This window comes from Carettochelys insculpta, chromosome 4 (assembly GCF_033958435.1).
Source record: "Carettochelys insculpta isolate YL-2023 chromosome 4, ASM3395843v1, whole genome shotgun sequence".
In the NCBI taxonomy this organism is placed as follows: Eukaryota; Metazoa; Chordata; order Testudines; family Carettochelyidae; genus Carettochelys; species Carettochelys insculpta.
Window position 1 is genome coordinate 12922672 of NC_134140.1, and position 14994 is coordinate 12937665.

At 43.6% G+C, this 14994-nt stretch overlaps 1 protein-coding gene across 1 annotated transcript in view; it reads right to left on the minus strand.

The window, feature by feature from the left end:
- Window positions 1-6877, minus strand: part of SUCLG1 (succinate-CoA ligase GDP/ADP-forming subunit alpha) — a 29307-nt gene extending 22430 nt beyond the window's left edge. Inside the window, exon 1 of the mRNA XM_074992261.1 lies at window positions 6675-6877. Coding sequence (XP_074848362.1) covers window positions 6675-6723 — 49 coding nt within the window. The 5' untranslated portion in view covers window positions 6724-6877. The remainder of the gene's footprint in view (window positions 1-6674) is intronic.
- Window positions 6878-14994: the final 8117 nt, after the last annotated feature.

Genomic DNA, 14994 nt, shown 5'->3' on the forward strand with positions numbered 1-14994 from the left:
CCTTGCAGGAACTGAATTAAGGGAAGAATAGAAAATGCAGTCACTCCAATACCTAGGGGGTAACACAAACTCTTTCCCTACATCCCCTTGAAACAGTCAGGAGGTTCTGAGGAGGCCATAAAGGAGAGAAATTATTCCTTCTCCTTTCCAAGATCTACACAAAGTAGTAGAAAGAGACTTTCCAATTTCACACGCTTCTTGGAAAATGGAGCCCCCCTACACAGGGCTCACAGAGAAAACATGGGCAAAACTCCAGAAGCTCCCGCTGCATCTTCCTCCCTTTCCCCGGCCCCTCTCATTTGCTAGGAACAGAAGAGTTGCTACTGGACAGCCACTAAAACCCAATCTTTTTATATCCCTTCAGCTATGTTCAGTCCTTGACCTATTTCACGACAAGTAAGAGCTCCAAACTATCAGATGAGGGAGAGACAAGACCAGTTAGATAACAATTGAAGGTTTTGGGGAACCATTTCTCCCAGCAGATTCTGTTATTTAAATTGTAATTTTCTCCTCTTAAAATTAAAAAGTAAATTTGAATTTTATATAAAATGTTAAGACCTAAGCCTATTATCTTAAAACATTTAAATAAACTAAATCCACACACTTCTGTTAAAAACTAACTCAACAGCTACTTGTTTGTATAAAAAAATTCGGGCAAAAATTAAATTTTGAAATCAAGTTACATAAATATGGCAACAGGTCAAATACTATATTAAGAGCTTGTTTTGTGTAATAAAACTAATATGCTGTTTTCTGTGTTTAACTTTGCAATTTGACACATCAAAGTGGTTTTGTCCTGGGTATGTTAACTCTTGTCTTCTCAACCCCTTCTGAAACAGCCACACAAAGTGGTTGTGCATTGCTTTCAGCTGACAACATAGCATTGTAGTGATAAACTACATGAAGTCAAAGATCTATAGGGCACATGTGACTGGTACAGCTTCTGCAACCTCAATGATCAACTGATGTTCTTGGTTTAAAACTGCAGTCTCTTTTCCTAGGAGGACTGCCTACCATAGCAAACAATCCTATGTAACCAGACTGCGCAAATTTAATTCCTTCAAATTGCAGAGTACAACAAAGGAGGAGCCTAGCAATACAGCTATTTTTCCATCTTGTTTAGTAGCTGGGCTTGGGTCCCACGCTAGTATTTGCTGGGTAGATTTTCAAGAACTGCCTGTCCAAGAACATTTACTGGGTAACTCTCTTCACAGTTACCCTTCTAATGCACGAGAAGAGGCAATCTCAATTAACCAATAAGTCATCAGTCCTCTGAGGAGCTGTTTTAAACAACTTTCACTCCATATTTACTTCTAATTTCAATAGAAGATTATATTCCAAAGATGCTTCAAGTTTTACTAGAAGTATTCGATAGACTTGGAAATCCCCAGAAATACATTTGACAAGAGTTTAAGAGTTTAAATAGGCCGGTCTTGAAGGAATAACTTGAATGACCCATATAACTCGCTCAGTTGCATTGAAATGAACTAAGGCAGCCAAAAGAGAAGATGCTCCCAACCTGGAAAAAACAAAACAAAACCAACCCACATCACCACACAACCATTTCAAGACACTGCAATGAAGCCCCTCAAAAGTACGTCCTTTAGTGACTACCTCTATGGCAAACAGCCACCTCATGTAATCATTCTCCTTCATGCCAAGAGAAAGGCACCCCAATAGTGGCAACTCTAATAGCTGCCTTATAAATACCAGAGCCTAAATATATTTATCTATGTATCCTAATGTTGTGACTGTTGTTTCACCTCCAACAACTCCAGGAAGATCAAGCTTTTGTGTGTGTGTGTGTGTGTGTGTGTGTGTGTGTGTGTGTGTGTGTGTGTGTGTGTGTGTGTGTGTGTGTGTGTGTGTGTGTGTGTGTGTGTGTGTGTGTGTGTGTGTGTGTGTGTGTGTGTGTGTGTGTGTTTTGTTTTTAGTGGGTATTTTAAAACAATGCTTCACAAATTGTCACGTGGATACCCCCTGCCAGAATTCTGACTCATTTCAATTCAGTCATGCAATAGCTTTACTTACAAATACAATGTTTGCCAATATACATAAGTGAGAAGTCCCTAATGCCTCAATCTTCCGTATACATGGTGCCCAATTCTGACCTTTGCCAATCATCAGTATTTCACAAAGTATTTCACAATTCCTTGATTTAAATGCCAAATCTCTACGCTTAATACAACTGAGGAGATGTTGCAAGATCATCAAGCACAAACAAGAATAAGTTCGTTCCTGTCTTATGATCAAAATCAGCAAATGTGATCCAAGTAATTCTTACATCATTGTGCAAAACAGATGTATTAACTGCGTTGTCACACACCAAAAAATAAGTTCAGTCTGGTAGTCCCTGTGCAAAAAGTACTATGTTAATCTGAAACTGAGAGAAGAAATTGTCATCCATTGTAGAGCAGAGTTGTATAATGTGGTATGTTGTTGGCTGAAGAGCAAACATTCTATGGTAAATTCATTCATATCTGAAATTCTATCATCCTGAACTCAAACAGCCATTTTCACCATAAATACATACAGTAATCAAGGTGGACAAAAAAATTATCAAGGTGAGCAAATCAGAGAGTAGAGGAGTGGGGGGGGGGGTGAGAGTCAATATTTAGATTAAGCCAAATATGCAGAAGAGCCTCTATAATGACTCAGAAAATTCCCATCCCAGTTCAAACCACGTGTTAATGTGTCAACTTTGAATATAAAGAGAGAGTTCGGCAGTCTCTCTTTCAAGAGTGTTGTGAAAATTCTTCTTCAGTAACATGCAAACTCTTAAGTCATTAACAGAATGGCCCACTCTCTTAAAATGCCAGCTAACAGGTTTGTGGATTATTGAAGAATTTGAACCGGAATGGGAATTTTCTGATTGACTATAGAGGCTCTTTTGCATACTTGGCTTAATCTAATTAGTGACACTTTCCCACCCCCCCACCCCTCTACTCTGATTTGCTCACCTTGATAATTATTTTGTCCACCTTGATTACTGTATGTATTTATGGTGAAAAGGGCTGTCGTTGTCACTATAGGGACTCGTTTGCATACTTGGCTTAATCTAATTCTTGACTCCCCCACCCCTCTACTCTCTGATTTGCCCACCTTGATTTTTTTTTTCCTGATTTGTCCACATTGATTACTGTTCTTGGTTCTCTGTGCCTTAAATATTGAGTCTGTTCTGGAATGGCTATGGTCTGAAGAAGTGGGTCTGTCCCGCGAAAGCTCACCTAATAAGTTATTTTGTTAATCTTTAAAGTGCTACTTGACTGCTTTTTTGTTACGGAAGTTTTTTGTGTGTGTTTTGAGGGAATTCTGCAAAGAGGTTTAGTGTGTGCTGGGTAACAGCTCCTCAAGAATAATATTTAAAAAAATTAAATCAACCTGTAATTCAACAAATTCAAATACCTAAAGTTCCAAATGGGAAGGTTTGGTGAAACTTCTGTTCAGGAGTCCAAACCTCTGTAGAGCAACACACATAATACAGTAAACTCATTTCAGTGCTACTTGACTGCTTTTCTGTTTTGATAGTATATATAGACTTGCACGGCTCCCTCTCTGTTACTAAAAAACTTCAGTGAATGTCCTTCTTCCTAATGCCTTCTTCAAGTTTTCTAAAAGGGAGCAGAAAGAATGGAAACTTATTTGGGTTCCAATCCTGTAACTTAAAACACATACAGGCAGATATATGTACCTGCATAGAGTTCCAAAGAATTCAGTGGGGTTTCACAGCCTGCCCAGATGCTATCAGTTGTACAACAGAAGAAGCCTGACAACTAAGACATTCTTGAATGGACTCCACAAGAACGTATTCCTGTGTAGATCTCTGCTGACTTCAGTCTGTTTATTCAGCACTCACTGCAGGAACACTGAATAGCAAGACTGGAAGAGACCTCAAAAGGTTATTAACCCAACTCCCTGCACTCTAACTAGGACTCAGCATTACCTAGACCATCCCTGACAGGTGTTTGTCTAATGTGCTCTTAAAAATCTTCCATGGTCTCCCTAGGCAATTTATTCCAGTGCTTAACTACCCTGTTAGTATGCTTTTCCCAAAATGTACAACCTAAAGCTCCCTTGCTGCAGTTTAAGCCCACTTCTTCTTGTCATATCTCTGGCTACGTCTGCACTATCATGATCTGTCCACAGATGTTACTGTCAGTAGAGCTCTTCCGACAAAACTTTGTCATCAGATTGCATCCATACATAAGAGTAGATTGAAAAAGCAATCCCCTCTGTTGACAGAGAGCAGCCAGACTGCCCGGCTGCTCTCTCAACAGAGCCCCCAACCAGCAACTCAGCAAACCGGGCTGCCCAGTGAACCAGAAGCCCAGTTTGTTGACAGAGGGCCCCCAGGAGCATCTACATGGCTTTTGTGAGTTATTCCTCATCGCGGAGAGGCAAAAAGCTGTCAGCGGAAGTGCTGAGTTCTCAACCTACTTACACAGCATGGAATGGAATAGAAGAATTACTCCTTGTTTCTTGCTTACAACAGTCCTATTACTACATCCCAGAATGACGGTGGTTTTTTTTTTTTTGTTTTGTTTGTTTTTGTTTTTTTTGGGCGGGGGTGGGGGGAGAAGGGAGCAGCAATAATGCTACACTGTTGACTCATATTTAGTTTACAGTCCACCATGACTCCCAGATCTATTTCCTCAGTATTCCTTGCAAGGCCATCTTTTCCCAAGTTGTGTGTGTCCAACTGATTATTCCTTGATAAATGGAGTACTCTGTATTTGTCCTTGTTGATTTCCATCCTATTTACTTCAGGCCATTTCTCCAGTTTATGCAGATCATTTTGATTTTAATCCTATTCTCTGAAGTATTTGCAAACCCTCCCTATTTGGCACTGCCTTCAAACTTTTTAAGTATATTCTCTACAGCATAACCTAAATCACTGATAAAGATACTGTATTGAAGAAAACCAACCCCAAAACAGATCCCTGCAGGATCCTACTCCTTAACCCTTACAACATGTCTATGAATCACTGACAACTATTCTGGGAATGGTTGTCCAGACAGTTTTACACCTATCTTATAGTAGCTCCTCTGAGTTTACGAAAAAGTCCTGCAAGAGTGTACCAAAAGCTTCACTGAAGTCAAGATATACCTCCCCACCACTGCTAAGCTTTCCCTGACAGGGTAACAAGCCATCAGGTCTACCTGTGTCTTTACAGTGATGCAGTGAAACTTGCTACACACCTACCTGCCAACTACACAGTAAACAAACTGTAAAAATAAAAAGAATGATTTTACTGATCTCTTTCACTTAGAGTAATCTTAAGTGTTTACTTGTAATTATTATAACCACACAAAGTTTTCAGACAGAACTGTGATTTCTCAAGTTTATTTAAACTTCATAATTTATTTTACCTTAAGGAAATTTAATTTGTTCCAATCCTAATTTATTCAGGGCTGGCCTTATGGCATACTGAACTCTCAGTCATAAGGGGAAAAGAAAAATAAAGGTATCTTAAGAAAGAGTAACAGATGACCATTGCCAATTTTGCTTAATGGCACAGTGCCACCCACCACCCTCAACAATTGGACCTTTGTAGCTATACTGTGCTCACCACTTACAGTACCATAAAACAATTACGTCCTTAAAGGATGTTTTATGCCATACATGTTTACTGAAAACCGTACCTTAGATTTCGTTCTTTAAACAATACAGGCTGTCAGCAACAGGTGTTCAGCTTAAACCAGAAAAGGACGCGTAACAAGGACTCCCTCACCTTTTCCGAAAGCTAGACATTTTGCTCAATGACACCCATGCCTGCACCATTTAAAGTGCCCACTTATGGTTGCCACGCATGTGAGATTCCCTAACCAGGCACTGCAATATGACACCGAATACCCTTGTAGACTTGAAAAAGAGCTCCCTGTAACTCAAGAGCTGGTCTCCTTCACCAACCCAAGTTGGTCCAGTAAAAGATATTACCGCCTCCTCCCTGCACCTCTGAAACTGAAAAGCAAGGGCGTGAGAAAAGCCCTGGAAGGGGCGTCAGGAGACCAGGACTCTCTTCCCGGCTCCGCCCTCACTGGATCACGTCCCCGCTCGGTGAGCGCGTTCCCCAGCCGTCAAAGGGAGACGGCGATTCCAACTTCACAGCAAAGTGCTCCGAGGCCTACGGATGACACCCCTTGGCACGGGGCGGGGATTACTTCCACTCCCCCACCCCCCGGCCCAGGCTGTCCGTTTGGAGCCCCGGTCCGCGCACTGTACGCCGAAAACCGAACGAATCACGCTCTCCTGCCACCCGGAACTGCGGGCACCCCCGTCCATCCCTGGCCTGGGGGGGACCCAGGCCCAGCTCAACAAAAAACAGCAGCAGGCAGCAGCTGCCCGCTCTCCCCCGCCCCACACAGATATAAGGCCGGGGTGGGGGGGGGGGACCAAGGCAGCCCTGCGGGGCCTATGGAGGGAGGAGTCCAGAACAGGGAAACGGAGCGCGTAACCCCAGCCTCAGGGAAACACCCTCCCCACCCGCAGACCCCGCCGGCCCAGCTAAGGGAAGGGGGAGTCGCCGGCCGCCCCTCGGTGTCCGGCCCAGCTGGTGGAGGAGGCCCCGGATGCCTCGCGGCCAGGGCTAGCGCGCGCGCGAGGCGCTGAGGGCCCGACCTCCACACCGCGAGGGGCGCGGACCCCCGACAGCTCGAGCCAGCGCGAGACTCACCGAGCAGGAAGCGGCCCAGCAGGCGGGAGGCGCCGTTGCAGTGGGACATCGTCTCCTTCGCCAATGACACGGGGCCCCGGCAGGCGGCTCCGCGCGCGCGCAGACGACCACAGAGAACGCCGGTAGAGAAACCGCCCCTGCTTCAGGCTTTGCCACGCCAGCCCCGCCCCGCCCCGGGACAGCGGGGCTCCGCGCGCACCCAGCCACCAATCACACGTCCAGCCCCGCGCGGCGGCTTCGCAGGTGGCGGGGAGGAGTCCTTGAGAGCTGTGCACAGGACCCCGCGGCGCAGGGGATTGTGGGGATTGTAGTTCAGTGGGAAGGGCGAAGGGATAGTCGGAAAAGGTTGCAAAAGGAGGTTTTCGTGACGGACCCAGACCAAACCAGGGCCCCCTCAGAGGGACTGGGGCACCGCCCATGCCAGCACCAGTGCAGCTTCCTGGCAAAGCAGGAAGCTTTGGTGTGAACAGGACTATGGGCTTCCACTGTTTAATACCACGTGGTAGGCTCAGTCCTCTCCTCCAGCAAGCAACAAGTGCGAATTTAATAATCTGAGTAGACTCATTGGGTGGATCCGATCTGGACCCCAGCGAGCTCAGCACTTTGTTGGACTGAGACCTTAGTTTGGCCTGGTCTCTATGTAGAAGTTTCCCTATAGGGGCCAGGTTTACTATCTATACTTTTATGAAAATAAAATTCAACCTAAACAAAGGAAAGGTGATGAAAACTGCCCCGTAGAATAGCCAATTTCCTTGTAAAGTTCGAAGAAATATAATTTTAAAAGATACTGACCAAATAATAGAAGCCAGTGTTCTCTATTAAAAGGAATTCTGGTTACTGAGAACAGATCAGCAGGGAGCAAAGTGAAAAGAGGTCATCATCACAATCAATGTAGCTAGCAAAGATTGTGTACGTGTTTATTTATTTTTATTGTAGTAGTGCATAATGGCTCCAATCAGGAATCAAGGTCCAGTATGCTAAGCCTTTACCCAAAGAACATACAGCAAATATAAGGGATAACAGCTGGATATAGCAACTCAACGGATGCAACAGTGAGATGATCAGAATCAGCAAGAGTCACAGCATACAAGCTGCATAATCATTGTCAGAAGGATTGGAGAGTAAATAATTTTGAAATTAATTGAGAAATAATTGCTAATCCTATTCCTTACACACTATGAAGTTTACTGATTTGGCTGGCTTTAGGGGTGAGTGAACATGGTTGGCTAAATTAAGTAAAAATAATGAGAAGTCCCTGGCACCTTGTAGACTGACAGATGTTTTGGAGCATAAGCTTTCATAGGCAAAGACCCACTTTGTCAGATGCAATATCTGCTCTTGTGAGATTTGTAGCCCAGTGTTTGAACACTGAAGCAGTTTGAGTAACATCCAGACGAGCTGCTAAACTTCTAGGTTGTCATCTAAAGCTTTAAAAGTTCATTCATGCATTATTTTTTGATATACCTGCCAGAGTCTAATATGGAGTAAAGCAACATAGAGTACTGCCCCATTTATTTATTTTATTTCTTTGTTTCAGTCTTCATCAAGAAGGGCTGATGGAGACTGGGTGCTTAACATAGTGAATGCTAGTGGAAACAGGTAGGTCAAGAAGTTAAAATAGGGAAAGAAAGAGTTAAAAATTACTTAGCAAACTTATCAGAGAGGTAGCCGTGTTAGTCTGTTTTTTCGAGAACAACAAGAAGTCCTGTGGCACCTTATAGACTAACAGATATTTTGAAGCATAAGCTTTCGTGGGTAAAGACCCCCCCCCCCCCCGCTTCATCGGATGCATGAGTCGGGGAGTGGGTTTCAGAGAGGTATTTAAAGAGTGCAGTCCTAGAGCTGACAAGGTCTATTCAGTCAAGGTAGAAATGGCCCATTATCAGTAGTATGTATCAAAATGGAAAAAAACAAATCGGATCAGACAGGGGGATGTGGCCCATTGTCAGAGTCTAATGTGGAGATATTAACACCCAGGGCAGAGAAGTTGCTTTTGTAAGGGGCCAGCCATTCCCAGTCTCTGTGTAATTCTTGGTTGATGGAGTCAAATCTGCAAATAAGTTGCAGCTCAGAGATTTCTCTCTCCATTTGATTTTTGAAATCTGAAAGTAGCAGGCCTAAAACAAAGAAATTTAAAAAATCTGGTATAGTTTGTAGATTGTCAATAATGTGCTGGAGGGTTTAAGCTGAGGGCTGTAGATGATGATAAATGATGTTCTATTATTTACCTTATTGGGCCTATCATGAAGCAGCTGGCCTCTGGGTATTCAAATTTTATGAATGCATGGTAAAGATCTTATAATATTTAGTTTCTGTCAGTAGGATTGGAGCAGATAGGGTTGTATCTTAGGGCTTGGCTGTAAACAATAGATTGTGTGATATGTCCTGGATGGAAGCTGGAGCATGTAAGTAAAAGTAGCGGTTGGGGGGTTTCCTAGCATAACACCGATGGACCCAGGTTGCTGGCCCCAGGGATAGAACTTGCAAGCAGAGATTCTAAAGCGCTGCACTCTACCACACGAGCTAAAGGCCAGCTGGCTTGCAGCTGAGGCTGTAGAGAGAGACTTCACTCACTCCAAATGAGGTCTCAGTGCCTCTGGGTACTGCACCAGTATGGAGTGGTATTAATTTTGACATTGTTGCTTTGTACTGTAATGTCCAGGAAATGGATCTCTTCTCTGGAATAGTCAAGGCAGAGGTTGGTGGCGGAGTGCAAATTGTTGAAATCCCTGTAGAATTCTTCAAAGGTCTCCTTACCTTTGAAGTCCATATGATGAAGATATCATTGATGTAGCATAAGTAAAGGTGGTATGATAGGGGACAGGTGCTGAGGAAACATTGTTCTTAGTTATCCATAAAAACATTGCCATACTGTGGGGCCACATGGGTGCCTATAGCAATTCCACTGATTTGGAGGTATAAATTGTTCCCATATTGGAAATAGTCATGGGTGAGAACAAAGTCACATAGTTTAGCTGCCAGATGTGCCATGTTGTCATCTGGGATTGTGTTCCTGATGGCTTGTATTCTGGCTTCATGTGGAATATCAGCGTACAGAGTGTCTACATCCACAGTGACAAGGATGGTGTTTTCAGGAAGATTACAGATGTTCTGTAGTTTCCTCAGGAAGTCAGTGGTGTCTCAGAGATACCCTGGAGTGCTGGTAGCATAGGGTTTGAGGGGGGAGTCAATGTAGTAGGATAGTCCTGCTGTAAGAGTGCCAATACCCAAAATGATAGGGCGTCCAGGGTTTCCAGGTTTATGGATCTTGTGTAGCAGATAGAATACTCCTTGCTGGGGCTCTGTAGGTGTGTCTATGTGAATTTGGCTCAGAATTGAAGCAGAGAATCCCAGTCCAGAGAGATTCAACCTATATCAATATCCCTTTTGGAATGGATTCCAGCAGTATTTGCAACATTGCCACATACAAGAGTAAATGGACTTCTCTACTACTATTTCAGATTCCCCTATTGCTGCATACCAGGATGGCATTAGCTCCTTTTGGCCACAGCATCACACTGGGACCTCATCTTCAGTTGCTTATCCACCCTGACAACTCCCAAGTCTTTTTGCAAAATCTGTTCTCCCCAGGACAGTCTCCCATCCTCTAAGTATGCTCTACATTCCTTATTCCTAATGCTAATCTTTACATTTATATTTAGCATTATTAAAGCATATATTGTTTGCTTATGACCAGTTTACCAAGCAATTCAGGTTTTCAGTATCAGAGAAAACCCATCTCTCTTCTTTATTAACCATTCCCCTAATTTTTGTATCATCTGTAAACTTTATTAGTGATGATTTTATGTTGTCTCCCAGATCATTAACAAAAATATTAAGTGGCACAGGGCCAGGAACTGCTCCCAGTGTGACCCAGCTAGACGCACACCAGTTTGATAAAGACTCTCTATTTTGGGAATCTATCAGCTAGCCACCTATTGGTCCATTTAATGTGCACCACATTAACTTAATATCGTTGTGGGTTATTTTTCATCACAATGTCATGCAGTGCCCAGTCAAATGCCTTACTGAGGTCATGCAGATTATGGTAAGACTGTTACCTTAATCAGCCAAAATTGTAATCTCATATGTAACCCTTCTATTAATGCCAGCTGCCTGCCAGAAGGGCCGGGTTCAACTCCTGGGGGGTTTCCTATCAAGGATACAACCAACCGGCCCGAGCCCCCACCCAGTGGCCTGGGACAATCTCACCACACTTGCTGGGTGCCTGTAAGGCAGTTCTCCCCCGCCTCGCAAGCCCAGAGTCAAAGATAGAAACAGCTTGTTTAATGACCATAATCTACCCCAAGTTTACGGTAACATATGCAGTATATCTAAGCAAAGGAGAGACAAACCCCTTTAACAAGATACCATCCCCAGACGCTATAGAACCAAGGCTCTTGCTGGGGCTCTTGGCCTTTACCCCACACACAATTACAGGGTGTACCTCTCGCGGTGCAGTCCCGGACCCAGAGCCCACAGATACGTCACCAGGGCAGTACTAGATGTCCACTTGTCTGCAGCATCCCACTGACTGCCACCTGCTGGCCGCTGGCTACTCCTCCTACCAGCCACCTGCCAGTCGTGCTGTCCACCGCTCCCCCTACTGGCCGCCCACCAGTCGTGCCATCTGCTGCTCCTCCTACCAGCCACCAGCCGGTCACCGTTGTCCGCCGCTGCTCCCTTACCGGCTACCCCTGCTGCTCCTCCTACCGGCCACCCACCAGTTGCCATCATCTGCTCTGGGGCATGGCCCTGAGGCAGAACCCTGTGATTTCAGCTCTGCGTGACCTCAGCAGCCACACTGTGATTTCAGCTCTTAATATCTCCAGGGGGGGAGTTTCATGAAAACTTAAGTATCCAGCTCTATCTTTCAACAGGTGGGGAGGGCTACTCAAGCCAGGTTTTAACTATGTGACCAAGGCCCAGCCAAGACACTCAACAAGCCAAGCCAAGCCAAGCCAGCCCAGCCCCACCTGCCTTGTATTCTTTCTCTTTTACAGTGCTTTAAACGAGGGAGCCCTGTGTTTGTGTGTAATTGTGTAATCAATGTCTTACACAGCTGTGGTGACTGCCCTGTCCCCCACGACAACCCAGAACATTGGTGAGATCCCACAACTCCCACACTGAGTGTCAGCATAAATTGTGATTTTACAACAATGTGTTTACAACAGACAAAATCTCATGGCTCACTTGCTACCCATTAGGCTTTGCCTGAAGGGTATCACACATGCACACCTTTGCATTCTCATGCAAATGATCTCTGGGAGACACATTCCTCCCAGCCTTCAGCAGCATTGCGTTCCTGCTGCCACATTCCTTTCACATAAAAAGCAAATATCAAGTTAGTTTGACAGGATGTATTTATTTATTTTCTATAAACCACATTGACTGACATTAATTGAATTGAATTGAATTGAATTCTCTATTGAGTCTGGTATAAGTTGCTCCCTTATCTTGCCTGGGATTGGTGTCAGACTGGCAGGGTTATAATTACTGATTTACTCTTTTAAAATATTATCACATTAAAGTTTTCTTCCAGTCTTCTGGAATTTGCTTGGTGTCCCAACTCCTACTGAAAATCAACATTAATAATCAAGTAAAGTGCTCATCCAGCTCTTTAAATTTCTTCAGTATAAATTATAAAGACTTGCTGATTTTATGGTGTCTAACTTTAGTGGTTGCTTATAACATCCTCCTGAAATATTAATGGAATGGAAAGAGTGTTAGCCTATGATATGATTATGCCATTTGTTTCCTTTTCCCAAATACATTGCAGAAATAAGTTTTAAACACTTCTGCCTTTCCTACATTATTATTGATAATTCTACCATTCCCATCTAGTAATGGACTAATACCATTGTTAGAACTCTTACTGTTCCTAATATACTTTAAAAACTCCTTTGTATTGTTCTTAATTCAGCTAGCCACATATTTTGCCAGGTGTCTCTTTGTTTCCTTTATCTATTTCCTTCTATTTTTAGCTTCTGGTTTACATTCATTACTATCAACTGCCTTCCATTTGATATTTGTATATATTTTTCCTTTTTATAGCTGCCCTCACAGTCCCACAAAACCAATTCTGCTTTCTACCAATACAGCCTTCTTTCTTGATTGTGGGAGTGTGGCTTTTCAATATGTACTAAAGCGTTCTGAAAAAAATCCCAATTATCATTCACATTTCTAATTAAATTCTTCCTACTACTGATATGACTCCTAATTGTTTTCAGCTTTTTTAAATCAACCCTTTTAGAGCTTGCAGCGTATAACTGGAGTGGGTTTTATTCTGTTTGCAAATTGTAACTGATCAAGTTACAATCACTAAAGTACCATCAGTTTTTAGTTCTGTGATCAGTCCCTCTTTATCCCTCAGCGTGAGGGCTCGTACAGAAGGCCCCCATGTTGGATGCTACTTTTCCTGAATTAAGAAATTGTCATCTAAAATATTTAGGACTATCAAGGATATGTTAGTACTTTAAGAAATAATACAGTAAACCCTCGATTTTACAGACCCCGATTTAGTGGACTTTGTCGGCAGCAGAATCTGCTTAATTGGCACCCATAAAATCCTAAATCCTGCCCCCCGCCCTCCCCAAAAGTGAAAGGCAACTTACCAGAGCCACTGCCTCCACCTGCCAAACGCTCCACAACAGCCTGGATTGGCACTACAGCCCCTACATGCTCCTCCCACCACAGATGGGGTGAATATGCAAGCAGACCACTTGCATACATGCCCCACCCCTGATGGGAAGAGCGTGTGGTGGCTCTAGTAGCGGCTGCCTGGTGGGGTCACTCTGGCCACATGGCGGGAACCCTCTGGCCATGCAGTGGGGACTGTTGGAGCTGCACAGCAGGTCCAGCAGCGGCGGTGGGCTCCGGTGGCTCCTCCAGCAGTGGCAGTTCCAGTGAGTCAGGGGCTTGGTTTTTTTTTGGTGGGGGAGGGACTGGTGCTGGGGGAGCTGGGTGGGGCGGGGGCAGTAAGCCCTCCTATTGAATGGACTTTCCGATTTAACGGACACCTATCCCCCCATTAGCCCATGAAATCGAGGGTTTACTGAAAGCCAACGGGTTAAAAAAATGTAGGGACTACTTCAAATACAATGTATTTCTGTCTTTCCAATCACTGCAAGAAATATAGGCCAGCTAAAGAGCAGAGTTTTTTCTTGTTCTGTTTTTGGTTTGGTTTGTAACTCATTTACGAGTAGGAAACTTCATTTTAAAAACAATGCGAAGTTTGGAACTGAACCTCATGAATAAGCCCACCTGGAGACATAGCTGGATGCCACTTAAAACCCCAAGTGATTTCTCTCTCTTGCCTAAGGCTTGTTTTTAACCTCATTTGAAAGCAGATATTCATGCTACTAAGCACAGGATGAGGCAGAGAATTTGTCTTTTAGATAGTGGCAGGCAAGTGGAACAATCTTCTGAACATTTTCTACATGAAAACTCCATCAGCAGGAGCAAATGCAAGTGCGTCTTATGACTTCCACAATAATAGCTAATCACATGAAGAGGAGTAAACCCACTCCATGACATAAATGCCACTCATCTGATGCTGTCTTGAATTTTGAGCTGCTAAATAATTAAGGGCCTTATTCAAAGCCTATCATAATGGGCAGGGTCTTAGAAGCAGGCCTTGAGGTATTTTGGAAGAAAGCCCTGCAGTTCAGTAGAAAGCCAATAAAAATATCATTGGAGAAGTTCCTGCTCTGTGTCATCTGGGAAAAGATGTAATATCTGCACCTAGATGTAATGTTTGTTTATACCCTATAGCTAGATAGATCAATTTGGACTGGATTAAGATTTAGGAGAGCTGCCACACACCTCCTGTATGACTTGAAATAAGTACCTTCATCTCTCTATACAACGGTTTGCCATCTGTAGAATGGAGATAATACTGTCTTGCTATTTCGAGTGTAAGCTCTTCAAGGTATGGACTATCTTGTGCTTGTGTACAGCACCTAGCACCACAGAGCTTCAGTCTTAGTCAAGGCAGCCAGCTGATACTGTTGACACAAGTAATAGAAATGCTATGGGCTGGTAGCAAATACATGCAGAACAGTGTGATTGCTTGCAGCTCCTGATTTCTAGTCCTGATTTTGCCACTAACTTGCTGCATCTCCTTGGGTCTAGTACGGTACTTGCGTTTAAAACGAGGCACCTAAATCCATTTGTAGATTCTGAAATAATAGATCTATTTATAAAGTGTGGGTAACACAAAGTGTTATAAAGTTAAACTTATGTTTATAAAGTGCTGCCAGCTCTTCGGATGGAAGATGCTTTAGAGGACCAAAATAAAAAAGACTAGATGATGCATTTA